Source organism: Schistosoma haematobium, chromosome 2 (assembly GCF_000699445.3).
Source record: "Schistosoma haematobium chromosome 2, whole genome shotgun sequence".
NCBI classification, from domain to species: Eukaryota; Metazoa; Platyhelminthes; class Trematoda; order Strigeidida; family Schistosomatidae; genus Schistosoma; species Schistosoma haematobium.
In genome coordinates this window covers 18,864,147-18,876,247 of record NC_067197.1, presented here as the reverse complement: position 1 = coordinate 18,876,247, position 12,101 = coordinate 18,864,147, and the positions used below count along the sequence as shown (strand labels likewise).

At 29.6% G+C, this 12,101-nt stretch overlaps 1 protein-coding gene across 1 annotated transcript; it reads left to right on the top strand.

The window, feature by feature from the left end:
- Positions 1 to 8,483: 8,483 nt before the first annotated feature.
- On the top strand, positions 8,484 to 10,730 carry TRIM45_2 (Tripartite motif-containing protein 45; the record flags this gene model as incomplete). The annotated part of the gene is made up of 1 exon (XM_012942154.2): positions 8,484 to 10,730. Exon 1 carries the CDS (start codon positions 8,712 to 8,714, stop codon positions 10,728 to 10,730), a length of 2,019 nt encoding a protein of 672 aa, XP_012797608.1. The 5' UTR covers positions 8,484 to 8,711.
- Positions 10,731 to 12,101: the final 1,371 nt, after the last annotated feature.

Genomic DNA, 12,101 nt, shown 5'->3' with positions numbered 1-12,101 from the left:
TCCTGAAATAGTTGTTCTTCCTGGATGCTACATATTATGTATAGTTTCAAAAACATTACGTTCTAATGGTGTCGGAACAAACGAAAATTGTCAGCTTATTGAAACACCACATGTTACTTTTACATTGCTAATCGAATTTCTTTAAGTACCAAAGGAGTTGTGTTGGAGAATCTTAGCCTGGCTAGCCCAAAGTCTGCTGTGAGGAAAATGCTCTTTTCAACAAGCGTTAGATCAGGTCATTAGAAAAACTGGTTAATTCTGTGAAATTTTATTCAGTTTCCAGCTTGAACTCTCTAATTTATCATATTTAAGATATATGAAGCTTGCCTTTTCATCTCAGTACATAATAAATGCAACAAATAGTATGATCTGTGTGCCTATTATATTGTAAATTTTTCTAACGTCAAACTAAAGCCAAGTTATGTTTAAAGTGTAGGCAAATTGTCAACGATCCCTGTTTTACTATCTTATGATGACTTTGAAACATTAAGCTAACCAAGTAATTGACATTTTCTCCAAAGATGTCGATAATTTGCACAACTTTCACAATCCAAATATCGGTATCGATTCAAAACCCATTGTGTAAATATTTCGGTTCACTTTAAAAATTCCCGCAAACTTTAATTTGATAGACACAACTTATTATACAAAATGTTTATGCCTATAAAATTATCCTCTTAAAAAAACACACTAGCAGACTAAACATTTGTCCGAAGAACCGATTGGTGGACAAATATTGATTGAATCATTTTTTGTGTGAAAATGATAACTGGTCGAAAGAAATTCCTAACATTTTTTCAAAACCAACACTTAATATTATTGATTTTCTGTTACAGCACAAATTCATACCTAAATCAATCGAAATGTCATTTTTATAATCTTCTAGAAAATTGTCTACAATTAAGTTTCGCCGATTCGCTTATGTGATTGATATAACAAGAAGGTTTGTTACTGTTTGACAAATGTAACAAGTTATATCTAGTAAAATTCAGTTAATCGTACAATTTGATATTAAGCAAAGTTGAATAAAAATGCTTAGAGCACTAGTCCCGCTTGATAGTAATTATTTAATAATAAATCAGATATGGTCTTCTGATTATGCTGGGGATCAGTAAGACATAAATTATATGAGGAGGTATTATTTGTATTTGTTATCGATTCATGTGTTTTAAATGTTAGTCCATTCTAATTTTCGTATAAATCCATACAAGGACATAAGCTGACAGTATAAAATGACTGAAAATCCATAAATGTGATCCACTACTCAGTGACTAGTTAGTATCGTTCTCTCTGAGGAGCCCAATGCTTTGAGTTCGAACCCAATTATAGTAACTGGTACAACGTATTTATGAATCCCTTAGTAGCAACTTGACGAACAGTCTTAGAAGCGAACAAAAGTGTATCGATGTTTTCTTTCATCTGGCATGAAAGTTTGAGCAGAATTATCATTAGTCTAATGGAGCTGATTTTAAATAAACAGAATTTCTAAAGTAAGCACAACTATGAAATGGCACGCAGACAATGAATACACAACGATTTATTTTCATAAATTTGATGAATTCATTTGTTTGTTTGCAATTTTTGCTATACAAATAATACCAATGATAATTTATTCACTTCTTTTAATCGCATGGTATTGACAACATTTTAATTAAATGAAGAAATCAACATACATTTATTGTAATCATGAAATGGTATAAGTTAGACCACCATTGAAAGCCTGGCAGCATTGGACGGCCATTTTTTCCTAATATGAGACTCCCTAGTAGTGAGCATCTACAATTGTGAACGTGAGAATTGAAACCACGACCTTTGGTCTCGAATGAGAACTCTTAACTTCTAGACTACTTAACCAGCATCTAACTCTGTTGATGTCGAACTTCAATCAATTCATGACATTCAGCCATCGTCTTCCATTGTCTTCGGTGGGTAATTCACATGATACAATGATATCAAGTGTATGTAAGCAAAACCTCTCAACTCATCATTAGCATGGTGAATAAATATATCCGTTACATATAACTAAAGCCTTTGGTATCCTTCTTAACACTATTGAACTCCGTTAGTTACCAGCATTGACCTACCAACATTTTTTTTACATAAAATAGTACAATTATCTGAAGAACTACCAAATATCAAAGAAGGTTGTTCTTGATATACCGCGTCTAACGCGAACACTAGAACACCAGAACCCTTCCGCGTCACAATGAGAAGACAGAAGACTAATGAAAAAAATATTATTCCCAAACAGTGTCAATTATAGTACAAAATTGTCAGGTATTTATAGTTTTTAGTAAGAACGAAATCATTATTACAGTCCATCAATCCGCACACAGGAGGTTATTCGGATTGCCTAATTGGGAAGCTACACATAGGAATTCTAGAATATTCTTCCAAAAGGTGACTGGATGGAATATCTTCGGCTCCTTCTGAGCCTCCTACAACTTCCTCGAGTTCACCCGTTGTCCGTCGTCACAGAACATAACGATAAAGCAACTATCTATTGCTCCTAGATTTTCAACTAGATGTATAGTGAAAAATTAATCTCCCAACTCGACACTATATCACTATTATTATTAATAATAATAGAAAACATTAAAAAATCAATGAGGATACACGTGAATTCTATTTATTTCATTCAATCTCATTACCTTTTTTATATAATTATTGAAAGGGTTAAAATAATCATTCAATATCCATATAGTTAATGTATGATCACATGAAATTTAACTTGAAAGTTTTGATTTAGATATTCATGAATCAAATTGTTTATTCATAATTGTATTTTAGAATCAGATGTTTATACTATTGTGTTTATTATTATGAAAGTACCGTTATTATTGTTGTTCTTTTTTCTTTTTTTCTAGAAAGTTTTCTTTTTTTTTATAATTCAACGTTATAATTTATTTTTGTGGAAAAATTGTTGATAACGATGAAGTTATAAACAAAGTGAATAGAAGGAGTTGATTGATTAATTATAGTTATATATTGTTATGGATAAGATTTGTATATAAATCTTTTGATTGTGTAATTATACTACTGAAAAGTGCATGAATCAATTTTATATATTTTAATGGACTTGCATAGACAAAAAAGAGATAAGAGTGATAATTTCCATTTGATAACACTTTTTTATCTTAATTCAAGAAACAAAGAATTTGTAAACTATTCATCTATTAACTAGTTTTGTTTCTTCATCAATACTAAATCATACTTGAGGAAAATGTTGAAATTTCAAGATAATGTCATGTTAGTAGTTTTACATTTATAGTTATTATTATCTATCAGTTTGTAATTATTTTAATAATGAGTCCTGTAGAACTGTTATGTGATATTTTATATTTTAACTTATATTGAATCATTTTAGATTTCGGGACTAATAAAGTTCAACCTTTAGTTGAATGTAAGGCAACTTTTTGTCAACAGCACCGAAAAATATATTGTAAAATACTAGGAACAAATCGACCATTGGATACCGAATCAGTGATTGACACGAGACACCAATATTTTGGGTTCGACTCCCGGTGGAGTAGTGGTTATGCATTGATGAGAAGTTTGATTCTGAGAAATAATGTGGTGTGTGCTACTTATATTGACATAAGTAGTATATGATGTTAGTCGTGAACAGAAGGTCTGGCAGCAGAGAAACAAGAGGATCGAACAGTAAAGAATCGAAACAGAATGCAATTTGTATGAAACTTCAAGAATAAAGAAGTCTGAGTCATTTTGAGACAATTGGTGGACATTTTGTAAATTAAGCATTTACTTTATGACTGTTGAATTTTATTAACAAGTCCTGTAATTTTGCGTTCAGTACATTCGATTGTCCCCACTGGTGTTCTTGTTCACTACAATACAACAGTCCAACGCTTTCTATCCCTCAGTATTCGTCTATGTACGATCATTCCACGACGTAAACTATTATCTAAGCCTGTTAGACAGTATCATTTAAATATGGTATCTATGGTACCTACAATATTTATTCTAAAAGCGAAATATATTAAATTAATTATTGGATTTCAAAGCAGTTTTATAGGAAATCGTATCTCACCGATAAAAATGTTTAAAAATCTATATCGCAAGAAGTGGATCTATAAACTTTAATATAAAGCTCAATGAAAACCACAATTAATAAATACAAATGAATAAACATGTGTATGATATATTAGAAACGCAAAAAGAAAATATATTACATAAAGCTCTATAAATAACTACTCATCGTTAAACGGATTGAAAATTAAAATTCAAAGGCTTTATTGGTGTTGAATCGCAAGGTAACAAAGAAAACACATAGATGGAGAATATTGGCAGTAAAATAACATTAAAAATTCTTGCTTTTAGTAAACGTTTTGTCCCCAGTAATACTATATAAAATATATTGAAGTATATAGTTTTGTTATTCAGCTTGTTGACCAACATTACCGGATCGTTCATCAGAATCTGATGACCTAGGAATTCAATGTTCAAAGTTTCTATGACTATGAGATTTTCAAGTGTTTTACCATATGAAACTAATGGTGTTTGTTATGTTACATTAATATATATATGGAGACAACTATTTGTTTCTAAATTCACTGAAATCTATCTCCTAATATTTCAAGAAAGTTACTTGTGAACTGCCTTGTTTCCATTACCTAGATTTAAAAAAAAATGAAAATAGACTCGTATAAATGACAGGATTCCCACGCATATATAGTGAATCCTTAAATATGTGAAAAGTTATTTGATCGATAACATTGCCATAATTGTTTCCTTTTCAAAAAGAATTGTTTCGAAAATTTAAAATATGGGAAAATAATTTCATTCCACATAGTCGTTCTTTCTCATCAACAAATAGTAAGTACTTTAAATAACGTAAAATAGGTATACCTTTTAATGAATTACAAAATATGTTTCATTGGAATTTAGTGATAAATCATGAGATTAAGGTATAGTGTAAAAATTTCGTTAATTTACCTAGTGAAAAAGAAAAACAAAGTAAAAAATCAGCGGCTTTTTTAATCAAAAAAGGCCAATTAAATTGATCAGTCAACATGTACTTTTTTCCACAAAAATAATCTTGTTAAAAAAACATTAATAGGAAACATTGTCCCTCTATTACATATTATCAAAGTTGTAAGCAGAATTCAAAATTTGCATTTTATTCAATTTGAAACTTGACAGCTGAATGTACCTCAATCTTAGTGCTAATTTTCAAGTACCGTTCAGTTCAAACGTCATTGTGTTATTCACTTAGATAATAAGTCCAGATAGTTACTGCCTTGTCTAATGGAGTGAAGTTTAATTCATTTCTATTGGTTGTTTGAATCTTCCCATTGATGTTTTAGACTGAAATCGATCAGCCTTTTTTGGAATATGTGCATCGTGTGCAGACTGCTATTAAATCACATGTATTATAAATTGATATTACTGATCACTTGCAGTACTCAACATCAATGGGAAGATTCAAATAACCAGTAAAAAAAGCTAGATAGTTATGGTATTTCAGTCTACTATCAGCAAATTTAACCAACCACTGTAAAATTGTTATTCCTGTTTATATTAATCACTAAAATCATTAATATTACCACCTTTTAATGATTGTCTCATTATTGAACAACCTTTCATCTGGTAACCTTTTCTCTAAACACGTTTCTTCCATTTCTTCTGATCAATTGACTTAGAATAGTTAGTCTTGTTACTGAATTTATGGATACATAATTAATTATCACTGTTTAAACTACAGAACATTCACTTTCTGAATGATTGGCGACAAATATAGATTTTGTTAATGAATTAACCAAATTTGTTCAAGTTTTATTTGTTTCGACCTAATTTTACAATCATTTTACGTTGGCTGGAGACTCTAGGAAGTAAATCATTGAGTTTTCGCATAGACAAAGCAACTACGAAAAGCAATAAAAGTGATGTTTTTGGGGATGTTTGTTAGATCATTGATAAACAATCATGAAGTGAGGAACAGCGATAGCTAACAAGCCATTGAGAATCACGAAATACTGAAAAAGTTATTTCATCTTAAACTACGACTACTCATCAATGTATATCAGCTACACTCTGAGTAGTGTCAAGCAAAGGACTACTCAGTCACAAGGTGCACGTAAAACGATTCAACTTATGACTGAAAAAGGCTCACTATAATATTGAATAAATAAGAATTTAATCAAAATAAGAAATATATAGGTTCCACTAAGTGACTATTACTTTTCATTTATTCAGCATATAATAAACTGAAATTACTACTACTTGTTACCTAGTTAATTATGTCAATACAAAAAGAGAATATTTTCCAAATAGTTTAGCCCTTACTAAATTTGTTATGATTTTTATGAAAAAAGTCAATAATTCACAATTTCGACTCAGTAAATTAATGTCGATGGGTCAATAGCAAAATATGCTATGATAAAATTATATCACGCTTATCAAACCGATCAGCGATTTTTTAGTCTTCTTCAATAATATTATGGTCAGGTCAAAAGATTTTGATAGTTGTGATATTTACAAGATGAAATTAATTAGATGTTCAGTGTACGAGAACTATTTTAGAAATGAGTGACCTCATTTTTAAGTAATCATTTTTACAATACGTGCTTTTGATATGAACTTTCTAATATTTTAATGCTTTTAAGGTTATTCGGTTTTAGGCAAATACCTAACAAATATATTTGACGGTTTTGTCATTCTATATACTATCTACAGAATGATAAGTAAGAAGACGTAGGAGTAGCTCCTTAAAATATTCTATCCATAGCTTACATCATTCAATCTTTAGAAACTTTATCCATTCTGGCTCGGTCAAATTTCGTCCATACATGTAATTTCATCTTATTCAACACCTGCAGGCCTTTCAGGATTACAGTATTTACAAATTTCTTTAACTAAAGCTTAAGTAGTAATGGACTGAAGTGAAATAATCAAGTCGAAATGCAACCGATCCAACTTCTGTAGTTATAATACAAACAATGCAAAGTAATTAATAAAATAATTAAAAATTTAGTAATAAACCATCAATATTATCTCCAGACGTAGATATAACATAAAGTGTAGAAGTGTGTCTTTTTGTAAATCCATCTTGGCTTCTATCCAAAGGAACGTTATTTTGGATGTTACAAGAGAAAACCTATATATATATATATATATATATATATATATAAGCAGAAATCCGGGCAATTATTCACTACGTATTCTGCGTAGTCACATATTTTTAAATGTATTAATTTTATATTATTATTCCTCAAATCCCATAGTTAAAATCGAATTATTTGCGCCTGATGTAATATACTGGTCATTTTTAACTATATTGGAAACCAAATAATGAATTCATTTATGTATCTTCTAAATAAACAGAAAAAATGGTTGGTTACAAAAAATGACTATTTGCAAGTCTTGTATCGTAAATAAATGTAAACATTTTCATAATTGTTAGTTCAACTTGTAATCCGTGTAATATTTTTACAGGTACACTTGTAAAGACTAACAAAATGTGAATATTTTAAAAATTAATCGTAGGTACCCATTAATCTGAGTAAAGTAGGAAATGAATTAAAGTTAGTTTAATAATCAGTAAGTGCTAATATTAAAGTTGAACTATGATTTATTGTGACATTTGGAAATCAAAATGTAATTGTTTTAAACAATTTAATAAACGTAGACATTTGTAAGCGAACATTAATGAGCAGATTTTTGCCGCAGTTTACTAATAACTATATTTACAGATTACATTTAAAGTCTAAAATCTAAATAATCAATTTGTTTATCAGGATTTATTTGAAAAATCAATAGACTGAACATTTTTAGTGTCTAATACACGTGGAATGTGAATGTGTTTATCAGAGAGAAACGTTGAAGATCTGTAGTTCAGGTCGATACTTAGAGTTATCTGATCTTTAGATAGAGAAACCTTTATGGTAAGGTTTCTTAATTACTATTAACGTTACAAATAGTGTTAAGCATAGTTTAAATCTAACTCAATGAATAAAATATCAGATACTGTCACCAAATTATGGGTTCACAATTTCTTGTCATTTTGGAAAAATCGATAATATATCTAAACATTAGACAATAAGTGTAAATAACAGTCTACAAAATAAATATTGAAATTGTTACTCTTCTCTATTTTTAATCACTAGGATCAAGTTTTAATTAGTTTCCATGTTGTTATTTAAATGTTTCATCAGTTTTTTTCTCGAAAATGACAGTTCTCTTCTCTTTCATTTACATGTTTCATATCTTATTGCTTGTTCTACATATTCATCGTGTTTAAAGAGATATAATGTATAATGTATAATAATAATAAATTAGATATACACAAAAATTCACAATCCTACTTCAGGTGTTATTTCAATATGATTGGATAAAAAAATAAAATAGGATTAAACTACAATTTATTATTTGATCCATGTATATATAGGATAGAAAAATCTAGTTGTGGGCGTTATGTGTATAGCACAAATGAAACAGGTTTTACAGAATTATGTTGATCACATTAGAAAGTAATAAGTAACACTGTTAATATGTGACAAAGTGGGGACAATAATTTGTTTCGTTTGTTTTTTTTTAATACGTTGGAAAACTTTTAAAACTTGATATACAATAATAATTTGAATTTGAACAGTTCTTCATACATCTTGTATATTCCTTCAATATATGTTCATTTATCAATAATATTAATCAAATATAATAGTAAATTTACCATTAATCTGAATAAAAATACAATGGAAATTCGTAAAAGTATTGAAGCAAATTTTCTTACATGTAAACATTGTCATTTACCATATAAACAACCTAAAGCTTTAGGATGTCTTCATTCATTTTGTCAATCATGTTTAGAAGATATTATTTCAAAACGTAAAGCAAATGAAGAAGCTAAAGAAATTGAAACATTAAAACTTTTATATAAATCATCAAATTCAAATGAATATTCATCGGGTTATCGACGTAAATGGTCATCACGTTTTCGTTATGGTGATTATTCAAATTCATTATATGGTTCTTCACGTTATAATCATATAGTTACAACAAAAGATGATGTAATTACTTGTCCAATATGTCAAAAAGATACAATTGTGCCAACTGGTGGAGTGACAAGTTTACCAGCTGATCAATTAGCTGATAAACTTGCATCTATGGTTGATCGCATGCCTAATTTTCCTGTTTGTGATGTTTGTACTAAAGAACCTTTGTTAACAGACAACCATTTAAATGGGATTAAATCACCACAATCTAGCTTATCAGCACAATTTAAAAGAACTCAATATAAAAGTTTTAACAGATATGTTAGTAATGATGATACATTAAGTGATGATAGTGATGCTGATGAGGGAGTATCACTCGACAAATTAAGCATGCAAGATAGCATGGATAATTCAGAAGCATTGAGCCCACAAACCGCACGTTCATCTACTCACCTTTATAAAGATAAAAATGAGAAGCATTTACGTAAATCACTTACTTCAACTCGTAGACGTGATGATTCATCTGGTCCAAGACCTGCTACTTCAGCATGTTTAGAATGTGGTAAACGATTATGTACTTACTGTCAAGAAGCTCATTCTAGAATGCCAGTTACAACTAATCATGTACTAATACAAGTAGACCAAATGGAACAACTTCGTTGTAATCGACATCCTCGTGAGTTAAGACGATTTTTTTGTTTAACTTGTCGTGCATATATATGTATAATATGTGCCTTTGAAACAGTTACTGATAGTACACCATTATCTAAAGACACTTCAAATTATACTGGTCATGCTGATCATGACATACTATCTATGCGACAGGCTGTTGCGGCTTATCAAGATCAATTAAATCTTAAAAGTTCTGAAACACAATCACAAATGAATCAGATTGAAGTATTTTTAAACGGCCTACAAATCTGTGAAAATGAAATGCGTCAACTACGTACAATGGTTGAAGATACTGCGATGGCATTTATTGATCGTATTCACATACAAAGAGCAAAACTATGCGAACAAGTTGATAAAATGTTTGGTGTTGAACTAGATCAAATAACAACGGAATGCAATAGATTAACAAGTGCTACAACAGCATGGTATAATTTTATCAACGACGACCGTGTAACCAGTAGACTAGATCTTATGGATCCGATTGAAGCATTGACTGAGGCAGGACCAATGTTAGATCGACTAAATCGTTGTTTACAACTAGCATCAAGTTCAATATTCACCTGTCCTAATTGGCAGTTATTTTTATCACAACTAGCTATAGCAGAGAATTCGGTTCAAAATACTAATAGTAATTTATTACAGTTAGAAGAAAAGAATTGTGAGAATGCAGACGATAAGATAAACACCAATAATGATGATGAAAATACTATCAATGGACAAATAATAGAAGATCCACGTATTACATTTTGGCGTGCAAGAATAGGTCATTTTCAATCAGGTGAAGTGAATTTAGGTAGAATAGTTACACCAAATCAATTAATTGCAGAATCAAAAGCAAAAGCTGCACAATTTGTTAATACACATGTACAAACTGGTCCAGAATTAATTAAAACATTACCACCACCAAAAGGTGCATTACTTCATCGTGCTATTCAAGTTGACTTTTTAAATGCTAATTTAGATGATCGAGGCACACAAACAGAATCACCAACTATAACAAATTTATTTAATTTTAAAATTGATGCTGGTACACAATATGTAAGTTCAGATGTAAATCCACCAGTTAGTATTTATCGCTCAATTAAACAAATTTTAGTTCAAAAATGATATTCAATTACTTTTATTTTATTTTTCTTCTTCTTTTGTTCTATTCAATGAGTTCAATGAATAATGGTGATTTCTCTAATATTCATACAATCTAATGTTTGTTTGTTTGTTTGTTTCACAAACAATATAATGCTTCATTTTTCTCTTCTTTAAATTCTTCCCTAGTACAATCTTTCAACGCATATTGCTCATAGTTTAACTTCATATAAAGTTATTTATCGTTTGACAACCAAACAAAAAAATGGTACACAAATTATTCTCATAAATATCAAGTGAAATTACATTTAACCAACCAATTACGTAATATGCAAAGTTTACAGTAAACAAAAGGAATACGTTTTTTTAATTTTTCTTCCAGAATAAGTATTATTTATGCTGTAATAAGTTATACTGTTATGATTACCCTTGAGTAAAAACTATGGATTTTGATTTCATATTTCTGATTGTTATTTGTGCCTTTCATTACATTTTTTATATTATTATTATTATAGAATATATATATATAAGTGAAATAAAGATTTGAAATCTACTTAACATTTTTATGTAAAATTGACATCACTGAGATAGAAACTAAAGATTTTACACATATAAATAATAGCAAAATATGATCATTGGATTAAAGGGGTTGTATTCATATTAGAGAAATAAAATGTTTTTTAAATAAATCACAAATGCTTCATTGTAATTTAATAATTAAAACTCTTCAAAGTTATGAAGACTTAAAGTAGAGTGAAGCAAATTCCCATTTGTTGTTTAGGACTGCAATTGATTAGTCTCGTGTTGGCATATATACATTCTCTGCGGAATGTCTCAATATTGCTTTAAGTCACAAGCATTATAAGTTAAGATGATTGGTGGCTAGCAATAAACGGGTGTTTCATCCTATTTTGGACTCGTCAGCTATGCGTAACCGCATCCCAGAGTTGATGTTAACTCCAAGACTTGAACTCATTGCACAAGCAGACGGCTATCACGACTCAGTAGCTGGGTAGATAATACGATGACGGTTGAAGTGAATGGTACTGGAGTTCGAGTCTTGCAGTGAACATCAACTCTCATATGCAAGTACATTCAGATGACGAGTCCAAAATAAGATGAAACGCGCATCTCGGATTCCACTGCTAGTCACTATTCATCTTTACTTAGAATGAAGCAAAGTTACGGGTTTATTAAATCTATCATGAAAATTTAATCATTAACTGTTAATTGTTTTTAAAAGCATTGAAACCATTTTAAATGTTCGAATGATACATATATAACCTTAAAATTATTAAATAATTTAAGTAGAGAAAATTAACATTGATAAATTAAGCCAAAAATATCACAGAACTAAAATGATTTAAATAATACAAGAAACTACCAAAGTTCACA